At 37.4% G+C, this 27,578-nt stretch overlaps 1 protein-coding gene across 5 annotated transcripts in view; it reads left to right on the top strand.

Annotated features, from left to right (window-relative positions):
• RAD50 (RAD50 double strand break repair protein) overlaps positions 1–27,578 on the top strand; it is a 289,914-nt gene that overhangs the window by 202,291 nt on the left and 60,045 nt on the right. For all 5 annotated transcript variants that reach the window (XM_037801333.1, XM_037801334.1, XM_037801335.1 and 2 more), the window contains 8 exons: positions 19,974–20,102; positions 20,365–20,530; positions 21,109–21,302; positions 21,694–21,900; positions 22,838–23,020; positions 23,464–23,621; positions 25,704–25,879; positions 26,375–26,612. In XM_037801333.1, coding sequence (XP_037657261.1) covers positions 19,974–20,102; positions 20,365–20,530; positions 21,109–21,302; positions 21,694–21,900; positions 22,838–23,020; positions 23,464–23,621; positions 25,704–25,879; positions 26,375–26,612 — 1,451 coding nt within the window. The remainder of the gene's footprint in view (positions 1–19,973; positions 20,103–20,364; positions 20,531–21,108; positions 21,303–21,693; positions 21,901–22,837; positions 23,021–23,463; positions 23,622–25,703; positions 25,880–26,374; positions 26,613–27,578) is intronic.

Below are 27,578 nucleotides of genomic sequence, written 5' to 3' on the forward strand. Positions count from 1 at the left end.
CGCTATCATTGACCATTCCAGTTTTTGCTAAGTTAAATAGTCCCAGTCTTTGTCTTCTATCTTTACCTCATGTTTCATATATGCCCCTAGCCCACCTCTTTCAGTTTTACTCATGGACATCTTTCTTCTGTTTACTTACAATATTGTGCTACCATCATACAGTATTATACTGTCTATTTTTGAATCCATACAGTCAATCCTTTTGAACATTCTGTAGTCCTTCAGCATGAAATGCCCAATCTCTACCCTCTTTCTATCTCTTGATAGCCTATGTTATCAGCTTTTAACTCTCAAAATTTGCTCATTAATGTTAGTTCATATTAGTGAGACCATACAGTATGTGTCCTTTTGTTTCTGGCTAAGTTTGCTCAACACGATGTCCTCAAGGTTCATCCACGTTATTATATGTTCCATGTCTTTGTTCTGTCTTACAGCTGCATAATATTCCATCGTGTGCATGTACCACAGTTTGTTTATTCACTTGTGTGTTGATAGACATTTGGGCTGTTTCCGTATCTTGGCTATCATGAATAATCCCGCAGTAAACGTCGGTTTACAAATGTCCGTTCACGTGTAAACTTTCAGATCCTCTGAGTATATACCTAGCAATGGAATAGCTGGGTCATATAGTATATCTGTACTTAGCTTTCTATCTTCCAGAGTGGTTGCACCATTCTACATTCCCACCAACAATGAATAAGTGTGCCTCTTTTTCCACATCCTCTCCAGCACTTGTAATTTTCTGTTTTTTTTGGATAATGGCTTTTCTGATAGGTGTGAGATGATATCTCATTGTGGTTTTGATTTGCATTTCCCTAATAGCCAGTGAAGTTGAGCATTTTTCATATGTTTTTGAGCCATTTGTATTTCCTCTTCAGAAAAATTTTTAATTGGATTGTTTGTCTTTCTGTTGTTGAGTTGTAGGATCATTTTATATATTCGGGATATTAAACTCTTATTTGATATGTGGTTTCCAAATATTGTCTTCCATTGTGTAGGCTGTCTTTTTACCTTTGACAAAATCCTTTGATGTATAAAAGTGTTTAATTTTGAGGAGATCCCACTTGTCTGTTCTTTGATTGCTCTCGCTTTGGGTGTAAGATCTAGGAAACCACCTCCTATTACAAGATCTTTAAGATATTGCCCTACATTTTCTTCTAAGAGTCTTGTGGTCTTAGCACTAATGTTTAAGTCTTTGATCCATTTCGAGTTAATTTTTGTATAAGGTGTAAGATAGGACTTCTCTCATTCTTTTGGAAATGGATATCCAGTTCTCCAAACACCATTTATTGAATAGGCTACTCTGTCCCAGTTGCTTTGGCTTGACTGCCTTTTGAAAGTTCAATTGTCCGTTAACGCGAGGATATATTTCTGAACACTCAATCCAATTCCATTGGTTGGTAAATCTATCCTTATGCCTGTACCATGCTGTTTTGAGCACTGTAGCTTTGTAATATGCTTCAGATTCAGGTAGTGTGAGACCTCCCAGTTTGTTCCTCTTTCTCAAGATATTTTTGGCTACTCGGGGCATCATGCCCTTCCAAATAAATTTGTTATGGGCTTTTCTATTTCTGCAAAGTAAGTTGGGATTTTAATTTGTATTGCATTGAATCTATAAATCAGTTTAGGTAGAATTGACATCTTAATTATATTTAGTCTTCCAATCCCTGAACACAGTATGTTCTTCCATTTTTTTAGGTCCTGTTTGATGTCTTTTAGCAGTTTCTTGTAGTTTTCTTTGTATAGGTCTTTTGTGGCCTTTTCTGAGTTTATTCCTAAATACTTGACTCTTTTGGTTGCTGTTGTAAATGGAATTTTTTTCTTGATTTCTTCCTTTTGTTGCATTACATATAGAATTATGTCATCTGCAAAGAGAGAAAGTTTTACTTCTTCCTCTCCAGTGTGGATGCCTTGTATTTCTTTTTCTTGCCTAATTGCTCTAGCTAGAACTTCCAGTACAGTGTTGAATAACAGTGGTGACAGTGGGCATCTCTGTCTTGTTCCTGATCTTAGAGGGAAAGCTTTCGGTCTTTCCCCATTGATTATGATGTTAGCTGCGGGTTTTTCATATATTGCCTTTATCTTATTAAGAAAGTTCCCTTCTATTCCTAGCCTTTGAAGTGTTTTCATCAAGAAAGGATGTTGGGTCTTGTCAAACACCTTTTCTGCATTGATCGAAATGATTGTGTGGTTCTTCTGCTTTGGTTTATTGATGTGGTATATTACATTAATTGATTTTCTTGTGTTGAACCATCCTTGCATACCTGGAACAAACCCCACCTGGTCGTGGTGTATAATTCTTTCAATGTGCTGCTGGATTTGTGAGTATTTTGTTGAGGATTTTTGCATCTATATGCGTTTAAGAGATTGGTCTATAATTTTCTTTTATCTTTGTCTGATTTTGGTATTAGGGTGATGTTGGCTCCGTAGAATGAGTTGGGTAGCTTTCCCTCCTCTTCAATATTTTTGAAGAGTTTGAGCAGGACTGGTACTAATTATTTCTTGAATGCTTGGTAGAATTCACATGTGAAGCCATCTGGTCTTGGGCTTTTCTTTTTTTGGGAGTTTTTGTTTTAAGTTTTTAGTTTTTTGTTTTTTTAATTCAGTTTTATTGAAATATATTCACCATACCATACAATCATCCATGGTGTACAAGCAAGCGTTCACAGTATCATCATATAGTTACGCATTCATCACCCCAGTCTTTTTTTGAACATTTTCCTTACGTCAGAAAGAATCAGAATAAGAATAAAAAATAAAAGTAAAAAAACAACATCCCAAGTCATCCCCCCATCCCACCCTATTTTTCATTTAGTTTTTGTCCCCATTTTTCTACTCATCCATCTATACACTAAATAAAAGGAGTGCGATCCAAAAGGTTTTCACAATCACACTGTCACCCCTTGTAATCTACATTATTATACAGTCATCTTCAAGAGTCCAGACTACTGGGATGAAGTTTGATAGTGTCGGGTATTTACTTCTAGCTGTTCCAATACATTGAAACTTAAAAAGCATTATAATCTATATAGTGCATGAGCATGTCCACCAGAGTGACCTCTCGACTCCATTTGGAATCTCTCAGCCACTGAAACTTTATTTCATTTCATTTTGCATCCCACTTTTGGTCAAGAAGATATTCTCAATCCCACAATGCCAGGTCCAGATTCATCCCTGGGAGTCATATCCTGCATTGCCAGGGAGATTTACATCCCTGGGAGTCAGGTCCCACAAAGTGGGGAGGGAGCAGTGAGTTCACCTGCCAAAGTGGCTTAGTTGGGGGGGGACGACACATCTGAGTAACAGAGAGGTACTCAGGGGGAGACTCTTAGGCACAATTATAGTCAAATTTAGCCTCTCCTTTGCAGTACTGAGCTTCATAAGGGCAAGTCTTTTGGCAGCTTTTTGATGACTGACTCAATCTCTTTACTTGTGATTGGTTTGTTGAGGTTGTCTGTTTCTTCTTGAGTCAATGTTGGTTGTTTATGCTTTTCTAGAAAGTTGTCCATTTTGTCTAAGTTGTCTAGTCTTTTAGCATATAGTTACTAGTAGTATCTTCTCATTATCTCCTTTATTTCTGCAGGGCCAGTAGTTATTTCTCCTTTCCCATTTATGTTTCCATTTACTGGTGTGCACTCTCTCCTTTTTCTTTCTTTTTTTTTAGCCTAGCTAGGGATCCATCAATTTTGTTGATTTTCTCAAAGAACCAACTTCTGGTTTTGGTGATTCTCTCTATTATTTTCCTGTTCTCAATTTTGTTTATTTCTGCTATAATCTTTGTTATTTCTTTCCTTCTGTTTGCTTTGGGGTTAGTTTGCTGTTCTTTCTCTAGTTCCTCCAGGTGAACAATTAATTCCTCAATTTTTGCTCTTTCTCTTTTTTTTTTTTTTTAATCATCATTTTATTGAGATATATTCACATACCACGCAGTCATACAAAACAAATTGTACTTTTGATTGTTTACAGTACCATTACATAGTTGTACATTCATCACCTAAATCAATCCCTGACACCTTCATTAGCACACACACAAAAATAACAAGAATAATAATTAGAGTGAAAAAGAGCAATTGAAGTAAAAAAGAACACTGGGTACCTTTGTCTGTTTGTTTCCTTCCCCTATTTTTCTACTCATCCATCCATAAACTAGACAAAGTGGAGTTTGGTCCTTATGGCTTTCCCAATCCCATTGTCACCCCTCATAAGCTACATTTTTATACAACTGTCTTCGAGATTCATGGGTTCTGGGTTGTAGTTTGATAGTTTCAGGTATCCACCACCAGCTACCCCAATTCTTTAGAACGTAAAAAGGGTTGTCTAAAGTGTGCGTAAGAGTGCCCACCAGAGTGATCTCTCGGCTCGTTTTGGAATCTCTCTGCCACTGAAGTTTATTTCATTTCCTTTCACATCCCCCTTTTGGTCAAGAAGATGTTCTCCGTCCCACGATGCCAGGTCTACATTCCTCCCCGGGAGTCATATTCCACGTTGCCAGGGAGATTCACTCCCCTGGGTGTCTGATCCCACGTAGAGGGGAGGGCAGTGATTTCACCTTTCAAGTTGGCTTAGCCAGAGAGAGAGGGCCACATCTGAGCAAGAAAGAGGCATTCAGGAGGAGACTCTTAGGCACAAATATAGGGAGGCCTAGCCTCTCCTTTGCAGCAACCGTCTTCCCAAGGGTAAAACTTATGGTAGAGGGCTCAACCCATCAAATCACCAGTCCCCTATGTCTGTGGTCATGTTAGCAACCATGGAGGTGGGGTAGGCGAATACCCCTGCATTCTCCACAGGCTCCTCAAGGGGGCACTACATCTTTTTTTTTTTCCTTGTTTTTCTTTTTCTTTTTTTAACTTTCCTTTCTTTTTTAAATCAACTGTATAAAAAAAAAGTTAAAAAGAAAACAAACATACAATAAAAGAACATTTCAAAGAGACCATAACAAGGGAGTAAGAAAAAGACAACTAACCTAAGATAACTGCTTAACTTCCAACATGTTCCTACTTTACCCCAAGAAAGTTACATAATATAGCAACATTTCTGTGAACTTGTTCCTACTATATCCATCAGAAATTAACAGACCATAGTCATTTCTGGGCATCCCCAGAACGTTAAATAGCTTATCTGTTCTTCTTGGATTATTGTTCCCCCTTCTTTAATTGCTCTCTACTGCTAGTTCCCCTACATTCTACATTATAAACCATTTGTTTTACATTTTTCAAAGTTCACATTAGTGGTAGCATATAATATTTCTCTTTTTGTGCCTGGCTTATTTCGCTCAGCATTATGTCTTCAAGGTTCATTCATGTTGTCATATGTTTCACGAGAGCGTTCCTTCTTACTGCCGCGTAGTATTCCATCGTGTGTATATACCACATTTTATTTATCCACTCATCTGTTGAAGGACATTTGGGTTGTTTCCATCTCTTGGCAATTGTGAATAATGCTGCTATGAACATTGGCGTGCAGATATCTGTTCGTGTCACTGCTTTCCGATCTTCCGGGTATATACCGAGAAGTGCAATCGCTGGATCGAATGGTAGCTCTATATCTAGTTTTCTAAGGAACTGCCAGACTGACTTCCAGAGTGGCTGAACCATTATACAGTCCCACCAACAATGAATAAGAGTTCCAATTTCTCCACAACCCCTCCAGCATTTGTAGTTTCCTGTTTGTTTAATGGCAGCCATTCTAACCGGTGTTAGATGGTATCTCATTGTGGTCTTAATTTGCATCTCTCTAATAGCTAGTGAAGCTGAACATTTTTTCATGTGTTTCTTGGCCATTTGTATTTCCTCTTCAGAGAACTGTCTTTTCATATCTTTTGCCCATTTTATAATTGGGCTGTCTGTACTATTGTCATTGAGTTGTAGGATTTCTTTGTATATGCAAGATATCAGTCTTTTGTCAGATACATGGTTTCCAAAAATTTTTTCCCATTGAGTTGGCTGCCTCTTTACCTTTTTGAGAAATTCCTTTGAGGTGCAGAAACTTCTAAGCTTGAGGAGTTCCCATTTATCTATTTTCTCTTTTGTTGCTTGTGCTTTGGGTGTAAAGTCTAGGAAGTGGCCGCCTAATACAAGGTCTTGAAGATGTTTTCCTACATTATCTTCTAGGAGTTTTATGGTACTTTCTTTTATATTGAGATCTTTGGTCCATTTTGAGTTAATTTTTGTGTAGGGGGTGAGGTAGGGGTCCTCTTTCATTCTTTTGGATATAGATATCCAACTCTCCCAGCCCCATTTGTTGAAAAGACCATTATGGCTCAGTTCATTGACTTTGGGCGCCTTATCAAAGATCAGTCGGCCATAGATCTGAGGGTCTATCTCTGAATTCTCAATTCGATTCCATTGATCTATATGTCTATCTTTGTGCCAGTACCATGCTGTTTTGGCAACTGTGGCTTTATAATAAGCTTCAAAGTCAGGGAGTGTAAGTCCTCCCACTTCGTTTTTCTTTTTTAGAGTGTCTTTAGCAATTCGAGGCATCTTCCCTTTCCAAATAAATTTGATAACTAGCTTTTCCAAGTCTGCAAAGTAGGTTGTTGGAATTTTGATTGGGATTGCATTGAATCTGTAGATGAGTTTGGGTAGAATTGACATCTTAATGACATTTAGCCTTCCTATCCATGAACATGGAATATTTTTCCATCTTTTAAGGTCCCCTTCTATTTCTTTTAGTAGAGTTATGTAGTTTTCTTTGTATAGGTCTTTTACATCTTTGGTTAAGTTTATTCCTAGGTACTTGATTTTTTTAGTTGCTATTGAAAATGGTATCTTTTTCTTGAGTGTCTCTTCAGTTTGTTCATTTCTAGCATATAGAAACATTACTGACTTATGTGCATGAATCTTGTATCCCGCTACTTTGCTAAATTTGTTTATTAGCTCTAGTAGCTGTATCGTCGATTTCTCAGGGTTTTCTAGATATAAGATCATATCATCTGCAAACAATGACAGTTTTACTTCTTCTTTTCCAATTTGGATGCCTTTTATTTCTTTGTCTTGCCGGATTGCCCTGGCTAGCACTTCCAGCACAATGTTGAATAACAGTGGTGACAGCGGGCATCCTTGTCTTGTTCCTGATCTCAGAGGGAAGGCTTTCAGTCTCTCACCATTGAGTACTATGCTGGCTGTGGGTTTTTCGTATATGCTCTTTATCATGTTGAGGAAGTTTCCTTCAATTCCTACCTTTTGAAGTGTTTTTATCAAAAACGGATGTTGGATTTTGTCAAATGCTTTTTCAGCATCTATTGAGATGATCAATTGATTTTTCCCTTTCGAGTTTTTAATGTGTTGTAATACATTGATTGTTTTTCTTATGTTGAACCATCCTTGCATGCCTGGAATGAACCCCACTTGGTCATGGTGTATGATTTTTTTAATGTGTCTTTGGATTCGATTTGCAAGTATTTTGTTGAGGATTTTTGCATCTATATTCATTAGGGAGATTGGCCGGTAGTTTTCCTTTTTTGTAGCATCTTTGCCTGGTTTTGGTATTAGATTGATGTTAGCTTCATAGAATGAGTTAGGTAGTCTTCCATTTTTTTCACTGTTTTGAAAGAGTTTGAGTAAGATTGGTGTCAGTTCTTTCTGGAAAGTTTGGTAGAATTCCCCTGTGAAGCCATCTGGCCCTGGGCATTTATTTGTGGGAAGATTTTTGATGACTGATTGGATCTCTTTGCTTGTGATGGGTTGGTTGAGGTCTTCTATTTCTTCTCTGGTCAGTCTAGGTTGTTCATATGTTTCCAGGAAATTGTCCATTTCCTCTACATTATCCAGTTTGTTGCCATACAGTTGTTCATAATATCCTCTTATAATTTTTTTAATTTCTTCAGGATCTGCAGTTATGTCACCTTTTTCATTCATTATTTTGTTTATATGGGTCTTCTCTCTTTTTGATTTTGTCAGTCTAGCTAGGGGCTTGTCAATCTTGTTGATCTTCTCAAAGAACCAACTTTTGGTGATATTTATCCTCTCTATTGTTTTTTTGTTCTCTATGTCATTTATTTCTGCTTTAATCCTTGTTATTTCTTTTCTTCTACTTGGTTTAGGATTGGTTTGCTGTTCATTTTCTAGCTTCTTCAGTTGATCCATTAGTTCTTTGATTTTGGCTCTTTCTTCCTTTTTAATATATGCGTTTAGTGCTATAAATTTCCCCCTTAGCACTGCTTTTGCTGCATCCCATAGGTTTTGGTATGTTGTGTTCTCATTTTCATTCGTCTCTATATATTTAGCAATTTCTCTTGCTATTTCTTCTTTAACCCACTGATTGTTTAGGAGTGTGTTGTTTAACCTCCAGGTATTTGTGAATTTTCTAAGTCTCTGATGGTTATTGACTTCTAATTGTATTCCATTGTGGTCAGAGAATGTGCTTTGAATAATTTCAATCTTTTTAAATTTATTGAGGCTTGTTTTATGTCCCAGCATATGATCTATTCTGGAGAAAGTTCCGTGAGCACTAGAAAAGTATGTGTATCCTGGTGATTTGGGATGTAATGTCCTGTATATGTCTGTTAAATCTAATTCATTTATCAGATTGTTTAGGTTTTCAATTTCCTTATTGGTCTTCTGTCTGGTTGATCTATCTATAGGAGAGAGTGATGTGTTGAAGTCTCCCACAATTATTGTGGAAACATCAATTGCTTCCTTTAGTTTTGCCAGTGTTTCTCTCATGTATTTTGTGGCACCTTGATTGGGTGCATAGACATTTACGATTGTTATTTCTTCTTGCTGAATTGCCCCTTTTATTAGTATGTAGTGGCCTTCTTTGTCTCTCAAAACATCCCTGCATTTGAAGTCTATTTTATCTGAGATTAATATTGCTACACCTGCTTTCTTTTGGCTGTAGCTTGCATGAAATATTTTTTTCCATCCTTTCACTTTCAGTTTCTTTGTGTCCCTGTGTCTAAGATGAGTCTCTTGTATGCAACATATTGATGGTTCATTTTTTTTGATCCATTCTGCGAATCTATATCTTTTAATTGGGGAGTTTAATCCGTTTACATTCAATGTTAAAACCGTGAAGGCATTTCTTGAATCGGCCATCTTATCCTTTGGTTTATGTTTGCCATATTTTTCCCTCTCTCTATTAATATCCTTTATTGTACCCATACCGAATCTCTTTAGTACTGAACCTTTCTCCAAGTCTGTCTGTCCTGTCTTTGTTTCTCTGTCTGTAGGGCTCCCTTTAGTATCTCCAGTAGGGCAGGTCTCTTGTTAGCAAATTCTCTCAGCATTTGTTTGTCTGTGAAAAATTTAAGCTCTCCCTCACATTTGAAGGAGAGCTTTGCTGGATAAAGTATTCTTGGCTGGAAATTTTTCTCACTCAGAATTTTAAATATATCGTGCCACTGTTTTCTGGCCTCCATGGTGGCTGCTGAGTAGTCACTACTTAGTCTTATGCTGTTTCCTTTGTATGTGGTGAATTGCTTTTCTCTTGCTGCTTTCAGAACTTGCTCCTTCTCTTCCGTGTTTGACAGTGTGATCAGTATATGTCTCGGAGTGGGTTTATTTGGATTTATTCTATTTGGAGTTCGCTGAGCATTTATGATTTGTGTATTTATGTTGTTTTGAAGATTTGGGAAGTTTTCCCCAACAATTTCTTTGAATACTCTTCCTAGACCTTTACCCTTTTCTTCCCCTTCTGGGACACCAATGAGTCTTATATTTGGACGTTTCATATTATCTATCATATCCCTGAGGTCCATTTCGATTTTTTCAATTTTTTTCCCCATTCTTTCTTTTATGCTTTCATTTTCCATTCTGTCATCTTCCAGGTCACTGATTCGTTGTTCAACTTCCTCTAGTCTTGTACTATGAGTGTCCAGAATCTTTTTAATTTGGTCAACAGTTTCTTTAATTTCCATAAGATCATCCATTTTTTTATTTAGTCTTGCAATGTCTTCTTTATGCTCTTCTAGGGTCTTCTTGATTTCCTTTGTCTCCCGTACTATGGTCTCATTGTTCATCTTTAGTTCTTTGAGTAGCTGCTCTAGGTGCTGTGTCTCTTCTGATCTTTTGATTTGGGTGCTTGGGCTTGGGTTATCCATATCGTCTGGTTTTTTCATATGCTTTATAATTTTCTGTTGTTTTTGGCCTCGTGGCATTTGCTGAACTTGATAGGGTTCTTTTAGGATTTGTAGACCAATTGAAGTCCTTATCTCTAATTTATCAGATCTACAGCTTCGTGGAGTACACTTTCTCCAACTAACCAGCAGGTGGCGTCCACGAGCCACCTGTTCTCCACGAGCCAGTTCTCCCCTGCTTAGCCTTTTTGGTGAGTGGGGGAGTGAGTCTTGTGGGGCCCAATTGGTGTACCAAGCTTGTGTGTGTAGTTGGTGTTGCCTGCCCTGTATGTGGGGTGTGTTTCTGGGCAGTCGGGAAGGGGGGGTGGCCCTAACAATCAAATCTCCCTGATGGTCCTAGAGTTTTAAAGCTGCTGCAATAGTCTAATCCTTCAGTTCAGTCCTGCCACAGTTTGTCTCTGCCACTGACCCACAAGTCTTTGGTATTGGCGTATGGCTCCTGAGACTTGCAAGTGGGCCCCTCTTCCAGGCCGTGCACCCCGGGTCCTCTGTTGAGGGATGACTGTGCTATGTCACAGGTGAGTGCCGTCCCCTCAGGGCAGGTCTGGGCTGCTGGGCTGTGTAGGGAGGCTCCCAGTCTGCTGAAATGATGGCTGAATGGGGCTTTGTTAATTCACACTGCTCCACCTTCCCAGCTCTGGGACAATCAGCTGAGGTTACAGGGAAGGCTAATGTCCACGCCCAGTTTTGTGGTGTGTGCCTGTTATCTGAAGCACTTCCGTCACAGTGGGTTGTCTGGGGCAGCTCTGGGCTATGGGGCTGGCGATGGGCAGGAGTGTTTCCTGTCCACCAGGATGGTGGCTGTGAGCGGACACCCCCCTTTTCTTGGGAAGTTGTGGTGTTTAGTGAATTTTCTCAGCCAGTGGATTATTGCCTTTTGTCTCAGAGCTCTCTTAGTTCTGCTCTTGACTTGACGTGCCCAAATTGCAATTCTTTGAAGGTTTCTGTATTGGGCTTCTTCGAGTAATTGTTTTAGAAAAAGAAAAAAAGGCTTAAAAAAAAAAAAAAAAAAAAGGGTCCTCCTCAGAGATCTAATGGGTTATTGAAATGCTAATAGACAAAGCAACCAGGGCCATTAAGGAAAGGTCCACAGGGCAGAGAGATCAGCTTTTCTTCGGGATTTGCATATGCGCCTCAAGGCCTGAGCTCCGCCCTTCCCCTTTCTGTGTTCACCAGAACTCCAAAAATCCTCTGCTTTTATTTTGGAGGTTTTCGTTTTATTTTTTTTTTTCTATGCCTGTCTCCTCTCTGCTGGGCTGGCAGGTCTCAGATTTTCTGGTGTCTGGTCTCAGTCTATCTATGGTTGGAGTCTGGATCAGTAGAATGAGTTTCCGATAAGAGCAACCACTGCAGTTCTCCCTTCTCCTTCCCGGAGCTGACAGCCCCTCCTCCCACGGGACTGAGCCTGGCAGGGAGGGGCGCGGGTCCCCTGGCCGCAAAAACTTACAGATTTTGCTGATCTCAGCAGTTCGACATTTTCATGAGTGTTGTATGAAGTATGCCCAAAGACAGATTGCTCTGTGGTGTCCAGTCCACACAGTTCCTGGCTTTTTACCTACTTTCCTGGAGGAGTAACTAAAACGTACAGCTCACCAGTCCTCCATCTTGCCCTGCCTCCGCTCTTTCTCTTTTAATATAGGCATATAGAGCAATAAATTTCCCTCTCCGCACCTCCTTTGCTGCATGTCATAAGTTTTGATATGTTGTATTTTCATTGTCATTTGCCTTAAGGTATTTACTAATTTCTCTTGTAATTTCTTCCTTTACTCACTGGTTTTCTAAGAGTGTGTTGTTTAGTTTCCATGTCAGAAGAGGGCATGTTCTTTTTTTATGCATTTTTTAATTGTGAATTTTAGCATATATATATAACAGTGATAAATTTCAAAATACGATTTAAGGAGTAGATAGCAAATATTTCCTTATTGTAAAATATAACATATGCAGAAAGGTGTTGGCTTTCAAAGTACAGCTCAACAAGCAGTTATATACGTAACTTCCAAAAATGTTATGGGTTACAGTTCCACCGTTTCAGTTATTTCCTTCTAGTGATTCTAATACCTTAGAATCTAAAAATATATTTATTTATATAAAGATTCACTATTAGTAATCCTTTGTTAAATCCCATCTTGTCTTTTGCTACCCTTTCTTCTCATTTAAGCACTTTCTTGAACTTCAGGTGTGTCTAGGCAGTGACCACCCTAACTTTTTTATATTGAAAGGAGATGTCAGCAGTGTGAGGAAGATGGCTGCATCTGATTGCTCTTAAAGAGGCTGTTGCCTCTGGTTTTTAGGACTAGTCTGGTATAGGAATACTCTGGTGGGTTTAAGTTTCTGAAACATGAAACTCAGTGAGTGAATCTTTTTATAATACCTCAGATATGGACCTAGGTGTTTCAGGACTGCTGTTGGTAAGGGATGGCATATGGTGGCCATTTGGGATATCTAGCTGGACCTTGCATGAAAAATCTCCAGGATAGCCTCTCGACTCTGTTTGAGATCCCTTAGCCACTGTAACCTTATTTCGTTACTTTTCTTTTCACCCCTTTTGGTCAAGTAGGCATTTTCAATCCCTCACTGCCACGGCCAGGCTCATTCCTGGGAGTCAGGTCCCATGTCACCAGGGAGATTCATTCCCCTGGGAGTCATGTCCCACATGAGGGAAAGGTTAATGAATTATTTGCTGAGTTGGGCTTAGAGAGAGAAAGGCCACATCTGAGCAACAAATGAGGGTGATTCTTAAGTTGTTATTATAGGAAGGCTTAGCCTCCCATTTACAGCCCTGAGTTTCACAAGAGCAAGCCTCAAGATCAAGGGCCTGGCTTATTAAGTAGGGAGTTCCTGGTTTTATATAACATATATTTGTCGCAAGATAAACAATTAGTTTCTCACATTATCTTCACTTAGTTATACAGTTATCTTGACTCTCAATTTTAAATAATGATCATAACATACATCCCAGAGCTCTTAGCAGCCAATGATTATTCATCCCTAGTATTAGTGTAGTGCTGGTAAGATACTCCTATTAAATGTAGTCTATAATATGTAATGGATGGTTTTTCCATATACCACTCTGTTATTAACTCTTTGTACCAGTGTCATCCTTACATCGTGCTAACTCTTATTTATGTTTATAGTCTTCTCTGTGGGTTACATGCCTTTAAACAACCGCTTTCAAGCATGTTCACCTTCAGTGCGACACTGATACTCATAATCCCATTAATGAATCATAATCACACCTGTCCATTCCCATACCATTAAGTTCACCCTCATTATCATGTCTGTATATCTTAGACTATCATTCCCTTTTCTAGCTTCTGTCTTTCTCTAGGTCCCCTGTATTCTACATTATAATACACTTATTTTACATTGTTCATGGAGTTCACATTAGTGGTAACATACAGTCTCTCTCCTTTTTGTCTGGCTGATTTCATTCAGCATTATGTCTTCAAGGTTCATTCATGTCATGTGTTTCAAGACCTCATTCCTTCTTACTGCTGCAGAGTAGTCCATTTATGTATGTACCACATTTTGTTTATCCACTCATCTGCTGAAGGACACTTGGATTGTTTCCATCTTTTGGCAATTCTGAACAATGCTGCTGTGAACTTCAGTGTGCAAATGTCTGTTCGTGTCACTGTCTTCAGATCTTCTTGGTATATACCAAGAAGTGGAATTGCCAAATCATAGGGTAACTTGATATGTAGTTTTCTGAGGAACTGCCAAACTGTCTTCCACAGCAGCTGTTCTGTTATACAGTCCCACCAGCAATGAATAAGAGTTTAGATTTTTCCACATCCTCTCCAGCATTTGTAGTTTTCTGTTTGTTTAATGGCAGCCATTCTTATTGGTGTGAGATGATATGTCATTTGGTCTTGATTTGCATTTCCCTAATAGCTAGTGAATATGAACATTTTTTCATGTGTTTTGTAGCCATTTGTAGCTCCTCTTTGGAGAGCTGTCTTTTCATGGTGGAGAATTTTGCTCTCCCTTTCCTAAACCACCATCTTTCCAGAAGTGACTAATAACAATTTAAGAGATTGACCCAGTCATCAAAATTTCCCAACAAAGTAATGCTCAGGTGCAGATGGCTAAACTTATGAATTTTACCAAGCATTCCAAGAAGAGTTAACACCTGTCATGCTCAAACTCTTGCAAAAAATTGAAGAGGAAGGAATTCTTCCTAACTCATTTTCTGAGGCCAGCATCACCCTACTGCCAAAGCCAGTTAATGATACTACCAGAAAAGAATGCTACAGACCAATGTCTCTTATGACTATAGATGCAAAAATCCAACAAAATACTAACAAGCCAAATCCGACAGCACATTAAAAGAATTATATACCATGATCAAGTGGGATGAATCCCAGGAATTCATTGGTGTTTCAACTTAAGAAAATCAATTAATGTAATACACCACATTAACGGAACAAAGGGAAAAAAGACACATAATCATCTCAATTGATGCAGAGTAGACATTTGACCAATTTCAGCACCACTTTTGGATAAAAACACTTAGAAAACTATAAATAGAAGGAAACTTTCTCAATACAATAAAGGCCATATATTAAAAACATAGATGACATCATACTCAACAGTGAATGACTGAAAGTTTGAGATCAGGAACCAGACAAGGATGTCTATTGTCACCACTATTATAAAGCATTGCACTGGAAGTTCTAGCCAGAGCAGTTAGGCAAAAAAAAAAAAAAGAAATGAAAGACAGTTAAAATGGAAAGGAAGAGGTAAGACTTCCTCTATTTGCAGATAACATGATCCTGTTTATAGAAAATACTGAAAAATCCACAACAAAACTACTGGAGCTAATGAACCAAAGCAGCAAAATGTCAGGGTACAAAGTCATCCCGCAAAAATCAGTAGTGTTTCTATACACTAGTAGTGAGTAATCAGAAGAGCAAATTAAAAAAAAAATCCATTTACTAAAAGAACTAAATATCTGGGAATAAATTTAACCAAGGATGTAAAGGACGCATACACAGAAAACTGAAAAAGATTGCTGAGAGAAATCAAGGAAAACCTAAATAAATGCAAGACAGTTTGGAAGACCATATATTTTGTTAAGATCGTAATTCTACCCAAAACATTTTACAGATTCAATGCAATTCTGATCAGAATTCCAACAGCCTTCTTTGCAATAATAGAAAAGCCAATCATCAAATTTGTATGGAAGAGTAAGGAACACCAGATAGCCAAAACCATCTTGAAAAAGAACGAAGTTGGAGGACTCACATTTCCTGATTTTGAAACTTATTACAAAGCAGCATTATTCCAAACAGTGTGGTACTGACACAAGGACAGACATACAGACCAAAGGAATCGATTGAGAGTTCAGAAATAAACCCTCACCTCTATGGCAAATAGATTTTTGACAGGTTGGCCTACTCAATGGGGAAAGAGTAGTCTCTTTCCACCAATAGTGTGGGAAAACTGGATCTCCATAAGCAAATGAGTAACGGTGGGCCCCTTCCTCACACCATGTATAAAAATCAACTCAGAATGGATCTAAATATAAGAATGAAAACTATACTACTACTCCTAGAAGAAAACAGTGTCTTAACCAATGCTTGAGTTAAGCAGTGATTTATTAGACTTTACATGAAAAGCATGAGGAACAATGGAAAAAAATAGTTAAATGGAACCTTATCAAAATGGAGAACTTTTGTGCCTGAAAGGATTTTATCATGAAAGTAAAATGACAACCTACACAATGACAGAAAATATTTGGAAAATATTGGATAAGGATTTTATATCCAGAATATCTTACAACTCAACAACAAAAAGGCAACCCAATTTTAAAATGGGCAAAAGACTTCTCTTTAATATCTCCAAAGAAGATATTAAAATGCCAGAAAAGATAAGATGCTCAATATCATTAGCCATTACGGAAATGGAAATCATAGCCATAATGAGATACCATTTCATACCCACTAGAATGGCTACTATTAAAACAGAAAATAGCAAGTGTTTAAGAGAATGTGGAGAAATAGAAACACTTATACATTGTTGGTGGAAATGTAAAATGGTACAGCCACTGTGGAAGACATATCCTCAGCAAGTTAAGTATAGAATTATTGTATGACCCAGCACACCAATGTTCATAGCAGCATTATTCACAATTGTCAAAAGATGAAAGCAACCCAAGTGTCCATCAACCAAGGAGTAGATAGACTGTGGTATGTACATTCAATGGAATATTAGTCAGCCATAAAAAGGAATGAAGTGCCAGTATCAGCCACAACATGGATGAACCTTGAAGGCATCATGTTGAGTGAAATAATCCAGACACAAAAGGACAAGTATTGTATTATCTCACTGATATGAAATAATTAGAACGAGGAAATTTATAGAGTCAGAAACTAGAGTATAGGTTATCAGGGACCATGGTGGGGGTAGGGATTGGGAGTTAATGCTTAATTAGCACTTATTTTCTGCTGTAGGATTCTAACTTAGGCTATAGGACTTCAGAGCTTGATGTGTTACATTTGTTTATTTGTGTTTAATTGTGACTAATTTCCCAAGCGCTGAATCTTATTCTCTATATCCCTAAAGCCTAGCCCATTGCATGACGTATAGTAGGTAGTTCAATAAATATTTACTAAGTGGGTAATTTCCAAAGTCCTTTTTTACCTCTGATATATGAGGGTTCTTCCCTTCATAAAACCCAACATAAATTTTGGGTCAAATCACCTTCTTAGCAGCTCCAGAAAAGGCTGCTTCATTTCAAGCACTGTATAATAATTCAGGCTTTCCTTTTCACAGTATCCCTCCATCTTCAAGAACTCTCATAAACTTTATTCCCAACTTACCACACCCTATCCTCTGACATATGATGCATTTAGCCCTTTTCTCCTTTCTTGCCTTGGATAGGAATTGCTTTAGAAATTTGTTTCCAAGTTCAAGAACACCCTCTGATTCTCTTACTTATTTCTTTTTCACGTAAAAGTTCATGGTCCTTCTATTACCTGATAGCCCAAACTGTCCCATTCTTTTGTCTCATTTCACACTACAGCCTAATATTTTAAACACTCTGCTATATTATGTGTTGTCTACATATTTGTGTTAGCTCCTAGTAAGGTTGTGTGCTCTGGAGATAGAGCCAAACACGATCTCAAAGAGGAATCCACAGGATCTAGTGACTAGCTGGATTTAAGGGATGAAGCAACTGGAGATACCAAAGATCCAAGCCAAGATGATTACCATAATATTAGTGTCATCAAGTGGCAGTAAAGATACTGATAGAAGCCAAGAAGTTTGTGGAGTACCATAGCTGAGGTGTTAATATTCAGTGCTCTTAAGTATCAATCCAGTTCTCTTTGTTAAACTACTCAAAAGATATGTTATGAGCACAGAGTTTTTTTCACTTGTGGTGTAAAATGTCCTATTCATTGTGTGCTTACTGTATGCCAAACACTGATGAAAGTGCTTTAAAATGAATTAAGTCCCATAGCAGCTCAATGAGGTTTTTCAGGCAAGAAAATTGAGGCACATGGCATTCAGATGGAAAGTAACGTTTAAAGCCAGGTTTGAGTCCAGGCCTCTCTGATTCCTGAACCCTTACTCTTTTTATGTCAGATTAATTGAGGTATAATTTATATAAAGTAAAATTTACATTTTTTTTAAAGTGTATAGCTTTATGAGTTTGGACAGATGCATAGGGTAGCATCACCACAATCAAGATATAGAACATTTCCATCATCCCAGAAAGTTCTCTCAGGTCTCTTTGCAATCAGTCACCTCCCTCTACCCTCAACCCCTGGCAACCACTTCTTCATTTTCTGTCGTTATAGTTTTGTGTTTTCCAGAATGTCATATAAATGGAATCATATAGTATGTAACCTTTTGTGTCTGGCTTCTTTACTTAGCATAATGCTTTTAAATTCATCTGTGTTGTTGCATGTGTGAGTAGTTCATTCCTTTTTATTGACGAAGAGTATTCTATTGTATGCATGTATTAGTTTGTTTATTCATTCCCTAGTTGATGCACATTAGATTGTTTCTTGCTTTTGGCTGTAGCAGATAAAACTGCTCTAAACTTCTGTGTACAGTTCTTTGGTAACTAGCTAGGATTAGGGCTCCTAGGTAGTATGGTAAGTATATGTGTACATTATAAGAAGCTGTCAAACTCTTTTCTGGGATGGCTGTATTTTTGCATTCCTATGAACAAGTTATGAGTTTAGTTGCCCTGCATACTTGTCAGCACTTAGTATTGTCAGTCTTTTTCATTTTAACCATATAGTAAGATGTAGTAGTAACTCATTATGGTTTTAATTCTCATCTTCCTTATAACTATTGATGTTGGGCATCTTTTCATGTGCTTATTTGACATCTGAATATCTTATTTGGTGAAGTGTCTTCAAATCTTTTGCCCGTTTCTAATGGATTTTTTCACTTATTGAGCTGTGAGAGAATTTTTTATGTATTCTGAATACAAGTCCTTTATCAGATATGTGTTTTACAAGTATTTTATTTTCTTAACTGTTTTTCAAAGGGCAGAAGTCCAATTTATTGATTTTTTTTTCTCCTTTGGTGTGTGCTTTTTGTTTCGTAAGAAATCTTTGCCTAATTCAAGGTCCCAAAGGTTTTCTTCTGTGTTTTCCTCTAGAAGTCTTATAGTTTTAGTTCTTAGATTTAAGCCTATGCACTATTTCAGGTTAATTTTTTAATATAGTACCAAGTAAGGGTTGAGGTTTAATTTTTACATGTTGATGTCCAGTTGTTCTAGTACTCAGAGCCTATAGTCTTAACCATTATGCAGTTCCACCTCCCAGTCTTAATTGTTTGCTTTTGTACAAATCAGTTGTCTCTGAGTCTTCTACTTAGCATATAGTTCTTGTAAAGATTAGAGAGAATATATGTCAGCACCTAGTACAATGTGTGGCACATAGTAGGCATTCAATCAGTGATCGCTATGATTGTTTTTATTGGTGCAATTACTTATTTCAAATCTCATTCTTTCACTCAGCTTACATTTATTGAGCACTATTATGTGTGCTAGGGATACATTATTGAACAAAGTAAATGAAGTTCATATTTTAAATTAATAAACAAATCACAGAGTATGATATTCGTATAATTTTATTAAATGACATTAAAATTGAGGAGGTATTTTGGTGCAGCTAAGAAAGCTTGCAGTTGTTGTCTAAGCACTGTAGTGTCTTAAGTGTAATATGTTAGTTTAAAGTTTAGATTCTAAAAATGTCTTAGGAGTAGAGTTGATCAGCCTTGGAATCATAAAAAGAATCATGTAAGCTAACTTGGGATGAGTACTCCCAGTGTCATGCAAGGAGAGATGCCTTGCACGTGGTCATATTTATTCCTAGATGAGGCATTCAGCTGTCATTGGTGAAAGAAGCAGCCAGAGATCATTTGTCATGCTTTTCTTGCTCAGAGTCCTCTGTGCTCAAGCAAACTTAAGGGAAGATTTAGTCTCCCATGTAAATATACCTACTGGCCCAGAATGCACTGGTGATTCCCCATGAGTTTCTAGCTCACTGAGTAGTTCTAATTGTTTTAATAAATTAAATATATAGTTAGCTTTCTAAGGATTGCGTTCTTAAAATGTGATTCTTTACTTGATGTGGCTCTAAAGTGCCCATGGAATGAATGACTTTTATGGGAGGTGTTAAGGGCAGGACATGGGTTTAGAATTAGAACTTAGAATTAATTCCTGCTTTTCTTTACTAGCTGTGAGGCCTTGGGCAAGTTACTTAATGTCTCTGGTTCTTAGTTTCTCTATATTCTCTTTGCAGAGTAGTTGTTATCATTAAATGAGATCACTTTTACTAAGTGCCTGACCCTGGCACATCTTATTTCTCTATCCACCAGCAGTGTGAACTATAGCAAATTTTATTTATGCATAGTGGTTCTTTATTTTCAGAATCGTCTAAAAGAAATTGAACAGAATCTCTCCAAAATAATGAGACTTGACAATGAAATTAAAGCCTTGGATAGTCGAAAGAAGCAAATGGAGAAAGATAATAGTGAACTGGAACAGAAAATGGAAAAGGTTTGTGGTGGTAGAATTTTATTCTACTCCAGAAATTTGGGGTTATTGTAATAAAACTCTTTTGAATAGGTTTTGCCATCCACATTTTGTAAAAAAACAACAAAAAAAACAAATACAAATCTTGATGTTTGTGTTACTTCTATGTATATGCTAAAATAAGGGCTTGAGTAAGCTTTTGTTCATATGTGCTACCTCGAAGTGGTAATATATTTCATATATTCTTATATTTATACATTAAACTTTTTATTTTGGTTTTATGCAGGTTTTTCAAGGGACTGATGAGCAACTAAATGATTTGTATCATAATCACCAGAGGACAGTAAGAGAAAAGGAAAGAAGATTAGTAGATGGTCAGCGTGAACTGGAAAAATTAAATAAAGAATGTAGGCTGCTCAATCAAGAAAAAGCAGAACTGCTTGTTGAACAGGGTAAGACAGAATGTTTACTTGGTCTTTTTCCCATTATAATAATTCTGCATTTCCTGCACGAGTAATGACTCTCTAGGAAATTAATGGCAAAAAACACAAAACAGTCTGCACATACAGTGTGATTCCATTTATATAACATTTTTGAAATGACAAAATTTTGGAAATGGAGAGCAGATTAGTGGTTGCCAGGTGGGGTAGAAAGGGAGGCAAGTATAGTTATGATTGTAAAAAACAAGAGGGATGCTTTTGGTGTTGGAATTGTTCACTATCTTTAATCTGATGGATCTATGAACCTACACAAGTCATAAAATTATATAGACCCTGATAAACACACACATACAAATGGGTACAAAGGAAACTGAGGAAATCTGAATAAGGTTGGTGGATTGCATCAACATCAGTTTCCTGGCTGTGATATTATACCATAGTTTTACAAAATGTTACCATTGGGGGAAACAACAAAATGTACAAGGGATCTCTCTATATTATTTCTTACAACTGTATGTGAATCTACAATTTATCTCACTTTTTAAAAGTCAGCTAAATGTAAAAGAATTAATATGGTGGTTTTTTTAAAGGTCGTTTGCAGCAGCAAGCAGATCGCCATCAAGAGCATATCCGAGCTAGAGATTCATTAATTCAGTCTTTGGCAGCACAGCTAGAATTGGATGGTTTTGAGCGTGGACCATTCAGTGAAAGACAGATTAAAAATTTTCACAAACTTGTGAGAGAGAGACAAGAAAGGGAATCAGAAACTGTCAGCCAACTGATGGTAAATATTTTGAAATATAGTGTTGGTTGTTTTTGTTTGTTTGTGTCAGATTCTTTAGTTGAATTGTGTTAATTTTTGGATGGATCATATTTTGGAATCATTTTAGGTTAAAGTTAGGATAGAATCTGCTATGAGCTAGAAAAAAATGGAGGCAAATTTTTTAACTTAATAATGACTACATTTTTGTTTTAGGTTTTAAGTAAAATTTCTTTTTAAAGCTAATTGCAAAAGAAAATTTTGCTCAAACTTAATGATTATCTGTGGGTGATGTTTGTTATACTTTTCCATATTTTCATTAGTGGATATGTGTTACATTTGCAATATGTATGTTTTCTAAATGAATTGTTAGTGAAAAATTGTTAATTCTCCCTTTCTTCATGTATGTGCTTAGAATGACTTTGCAGAAAAAGAGACTCTCAAACAAAAACAGATAGAGGAGATAAGGGATAAGAAAACTGGACTTGGAAGAATAATTGAGCTAAAATCAGAAATCCTAAGTAAGAAGCAGAATGAGCTGAAAAATGTGAAATATGAATTACAGCAGTTGGAAGGATCTTCAGACAGGATTCTTGAACTGGATCAGGAGCTCACAAAAGCTGTAAGATATTATTTGAGTAATCTAATAATTTTAAGGCATGAGACATTCAGAATCTTATATTCTAAAATATTTTATCTATTGCTAATCCTAAAATTATGGCATTTAATAAACTATCCACCTTGTCTATTGATCGCATGTAAAATGAATTCATCTGAATATCTTGATCACTCAATTCTTTGGCTCTTGGACCTGGTGGGTTGAAAATTAGAATCACCTAGGGCGTTTTTTAAAAATATTTATGCTCAGGCCTTACCTCAGACCTCCCAAACCGAAACCTCTGAGAGTGGAGCATGAGAATTCTCTTTTCAAGAATTTCCAGATCTCTTTACTTCTAATCTGACCACTTCCTTCATACCTCTGTCACCAAAGTAATCATCCTAAAGTTTAGCAAATCCCTCTCTTAACTCCCATCTTGATAATTTAAATTAACATTTATTTCTGCCCCCTAACTCACCATCTCATGTACGTCTTTGTTAGTTTAGCACTTTATCATAATAATATTGTCTTGTTGGGGTAGGAGGCACAGGTCAGGGACCGCATTACACTGTTTTTATTGTTTAGACAATGCCAGGCAAAATAGTGGGTTCCGTAATAAATACTTATTAAATATTTATTGCTTAATAAATACCTATTGTTGAACGAAGAGTCACTAATTCATGTACTTAGATACATTTCTCCCAGTTTTGCAACAACTTATTTTTCCCTCCTGTTTGACCCTTCCAGGTTTATTTACTCATTTTCTAACATTATATCATAGGAAGGAAATAAGATTTTCCTTTAACTATTTGTAGCCCATTATGTTTTTTTCTCTAGTTAGATAAAAGCAAACAGATATTTTGACCATTCTGAGGAGCAACTGATTTCTAATATACTTTGTCATTAGCTTTATACTTACACAAAATATGTAAACCTGTACATCTGATGAATTATTGATTAGGAACATGAGCTAAGCAAGGCTGAGAAAAACAGCAATGTAGAAACCCTAAAAACAGAAGTAATAAACCTACAAAATGAGAAAGCAGACCTAGACAGGACTCTTCGTAAATTGGACCAGGAGATGGAGCAGTTAAACCATCATACCACAACGCGTACCCAGATGGAGATGCTGACCAAAGACAAAGTATGACTTTTCTTTTTGTTGTAATTATAGTTTCTAGTATTTAAAATAGCTCATCATGCATTCATAATTGATACACTATGAAGTATTTAGTTGGTATTGGCTTTGTATTTTAGCGGTTGAATAAACTTAATACTCTATAAAATAGACTGTCAAGCTTAAAAGTTATTTTTAATTGCAACAAATATGTAATACAGAAGTATATACACACAGACACTCATGCATATTGCTATTAACTTTTATCATACAGAAGTTTAAATTTTTATATTGTCATATGTGTTAACAAAGGCTATCCCCACTCAAGACTTTAAAGAATTTATTTTCTTCTTGCATTTTTATAATTTAATTTTTAAGCCTAGAACTTTAGTCAATCTAGGATTTATTTGAGTTCTTGATATAAAGTGCAGATATCAGGCTTTATTTTAAAAGGTGTTTTTTACCTGTAGGCTGACAAAGATGAACAAATCAGAAAAATAAAATCTAGGCACAGTGATGAATTAACTTCATTGCTGGGATATTTTCCAAACAAGAAACAGCTTGAAGACTGGCTTCATAGTAAATTAAAAGAAATTAATCAGACCAGGGACAGACTTGCCAAATTGAAGTAAGTAGTTGTAATATTTGGAGATGTAATAGAATTACATCTTATTTTGTGCTTTCATTTTTAATTGTTTTTAAGTCATTAATTGTTATGAAATAGTGTGACTTGTTAATTGATTTTAATTCTCATATATTTTACAAGTAAAATGGTAATGGTTAGTAATTTGGACCCTTTTTCTCTTGAAAGTTTGTAGACCTAAGTTTAAAATTCTAAAATTCTCTTTTCATTTCTTTTCATTTCTGTGAGTGATCCTTGTTAAGACATGATAATTTTTCTCAAAGTTCACCTTGAATGGTGGTTAAATAAAAGGGTCAATAATTCTGCACAGATTTTTGAAAAGATAGTGAATGTGCCTTTGGCCATTTGGACTTCTTGTGAAAATATATGTTAGGGAGTAGAATATTGGAAATTAAAGTTTAGGAGATTGGGAGTTGTTGCTACATAAATAATAATAAAGTCATTACTATAAGTCATGTCACCTTGAGGAAGGTATGTAGAAAGAAGAGAAGGGGTTACAGTCAAGACACATGGGAAAAAAACACCAACGTTTAGAGGGCAGGCAAAGGAAGAGAAGCAAGTGAAGGAAACTGGGACTTGCCCAGGGAACTAGGGTGAAAGCCAGACAGAAGTGTGTCTGGGTGTGTTGGGAAGATAGTCCTTCAAGGAAGGAATCTCAAATGTTTGGTGCTGCCAGGAGGTTGAGTAAGATGAAGACTGTGCCTGGCACATAGGTTATTGGTGACCCTAATGAGAGCAGTGCTCATTGATGGCTAGGATGGTGAAAATAGCACCTACATCAATTTTTTCTCCAAATTTTTACTGATTCACAATGAGAAATAATATGACAAAGCACAGGTACACTCAAACACCCATTGATCTGAAACAAATTTCTCAAAATGGCACCTATCCTTACTATGTACAGTCTATGCTATTATGTTCTGTTTTCTCTTCTTAAATACGCTAAATACTGCATTAAATTGATTACGTGTTGTCCTAGTTTGCTAATGCTGCAGAACGCAAAACACCAGAGATGGATAGGCTTTTATAAAACGGGGGTTTATTTCGCTACACAGTTACAGTCTTAAGGCCACAAAGCGTCCAAGGTAACACCTCAGCAATCGGCTTCCTCCACCGGAGGATGGCCAGTGGCGTCCGGAAAACCTCTGCTAGTTAGGAAGGCAGCCGGCATCTGCTCCAAAGCTCCGGCCTCAGAACGGCTTTCTCCCAGGACGTTCCTCTCTAGCAAGCTTGCTCCTCTTCACGACATCACTCCCAGCTGCACTCCGTGAGTTCCCTCTCTCTGAGTCAGCTCATTTATATAGCTCCACTGATCAAGGCCCACCCCGAATGGGCGGGGCCACGCCTCCATGGGAACATCTCATCAGAATCATCTCCCACAGCTGGGTGGGGCACACTCCAAGCAAATCCAACCAACACCAAAACTTCTGTCCCACAAGACCACAAAGATAATGGCATTTGGGGGACACAATACATTCAAACCAGCACGTCTTGCTAGTGCATCATAACCTGCAAAGCAAAAATCCCCAATCTGTGTGGACATTGAGGTTGGCTAGAATTATGTTCAAAAGTTGGGATGGAGATAAATTTTAAGGAGTAAACAAATTCCTTGATGAACAAGAGGAAATAAGTGATCAGAAAGTAAGAGGACAGCAGTAAGGAACAGAAAGGTTTTACAAGAGGGTGGGGAAATAATGTTGTGAAAGGGACCAAAGAGAATTAGGAGAAGGTTCTCTTCTCCTCTCCAGTAAACCCTGCAAGTATCTTCTGCTTGCTAAGGATCCTAATTTGGAACCTGACCATGAGCCCCCATAAACTAGGCAGAATTTTGCCTGAGCACGTTTTTCTGGGTGCCTGCAGCTGACCAGAGTTGGCAGGTAAGTCGGTGTCTCAGGGGAAGAGTTAAGGCAGAAGTAGATAATTGCCATGACTTCTAAAGAAAGTGTTTGGTCATAACAAACCTTTGTAATATTTGTTGGCAGACTTTCTCTTGTGTCTACTTATTCACACTTTTCAAACTCATTTCTCATATTTTAAAATTATAATAAATATTTGTTTTTATTTTAGCAAAGAACTGGCTTCAGCTGAGCAAAACAAAAATCATATAACTAATGAGCTAAAAAGAAAGGAAGAGCAGTTGTCCAGTTATGAAGATAAGCTGTTTGATGTTTGTGGTAGCCAGGATTTTGAAAGTGATTTAGACAGGCTTAAGGAGGAAATTGAAAAATCCTCAAAACAGCGAGGTAAGTAATCTGCTTTATATTATCAAGGCACTTGAATGCTTTGAGTGTTCATTTACAATTAACTATTAAGGATAGGAGATTTAAAAATCTTGTTCTGGAGCCAAGTGGCATGGGTTTCAGTCCCAGCTCCACAACTTACTTTCTCTGTGACTTTGGGAAAATTATTGAAGCTTCCTTTAATCCAGGCTCATCATCTGTAAAATGAGGACAATTATTAGGAAGGAGTATATGAGATAATACAGGTGTAAAGCCCTTAGCGTGGTGCCTGGCACATAGTCAGCTCTCAACAAGTGTTAAATGTTATTACACTTTTTGTATGTTAACAAAAAATAATTTACACAAATCCCTTTGGAAGATTTAAGTATCAAAATTTTGGTTTCTTACATAGTATGTTTATAAAGCAAGGAGGAGAATAATTTATACAAAAAAGATGTGACCATATTAACTATATTTTGCATTCTTCTCACTGGAGATATATTTATTTTCTGAAAATAGCCATGTTGGCTGGAGCCACGGCAGTTTACTCCCAATTCATTACTCAGCTAACAGATGAAAACCAGTCATGTTGCCCTGTCTGTCAGAGGGTTTTTCAGACAGAGACTGAATTACAAGAAGTCATCAGTGATTTGCAATCAAAGCTGAGACTTGCTCCAGATAAACTGAAGTCAACAGAATCAGAGTTAAAGAAAAAACAAAAGCGGCGTGATGAAATGCTGGGACTTGTGCCCATGAGGTGAGACTAAGGATTTACCATACTGTACATGAGGCAGCAGCACTGTAAAAGGTACCCATCTGTTTTTAGTTTCCTAGGCTGCTCAAAGCTATACCATGAAATGAATTGGCTTAAACATTAAGAATTTATTTCCTTATGGTTGAGGCCAGGAAAATGTCCAAGTCAAAGCATCATTAGGGCAATGCTTTCTTCCCAAAGACCAGCTACCAGTGATCCTTTGGCACATGGCAAGGCATGTGGCAGCATCTGCTCATCTCCCCCTTCTCCTCTAGGTTTCATCAATTTCAGCTTCTTGCTTCCATGGTGTTCTAGTTTGCTAATGCTGCCGGAATGCAAAACATCAGAGATGGATTGGCTTTTTAAAAGGGGGTTTATTTGGTTACACAGTTACAGTCTTAAGGCCATAAAGTGTCCAGGGTAACACATCAGCAATCGAGTACCTTCACTGGAGGATGGCCAATGGTGTCCAGAAAACCTGGGTTAGCTGGGAAGGCATGTGGCTGGCATCTGCTCCAAAATTCTGGTTTCAAAATGGCTTTCTCCCAGGACATTCCTCTCTAGGCTGCAGTTCCTCAAAAATGTCACTCTTAGTTGCTCTTGGGGGCTTTGTCCTCTCTTAGCTTCTCTGGAGCAAGAGTCTGCTTTCAACGGCTGTCTTCAAACTGTCTCTCGTCTGCAGCTCCTGTGCTTTCTTCAGAGTGTCCCTCTTGGCTGTAGCTCCTCTTCAAAAGGTCATTCTTAGCTGCACTGAGTTCCTTCTGTTTGTCAGCCCATTTATATGGCTCCACTGATCAAGGCCCACCCTGAATGGGTGGGGCCACACCTCCATGGAAATTATCTCATCAGAGTTATCACCTCCAGTTGGGTGGGGCGCATTTCCACGCAAACAACCTAATCCAAACATTCCAACTTAATCCCCACTAATATGTCTGCCCCACAAGATTGCATCAAAGAATATGGCTTTTC

Source organism: Choloepus didactylus, chromosome 13 (genome assembly GCF_015220235.1).
Source record: "Choloepus didactylus isolate mChoDid1 chromosome 13, mChoDid1.pri, whole genome shotgun sequence".
NCBI classification, from domain to species: Eukaryota; Metazoa; Chordata; class Mammalia; order Pilosa; family Megalonychidae; genus Choloepus; species Choloepus didactylus.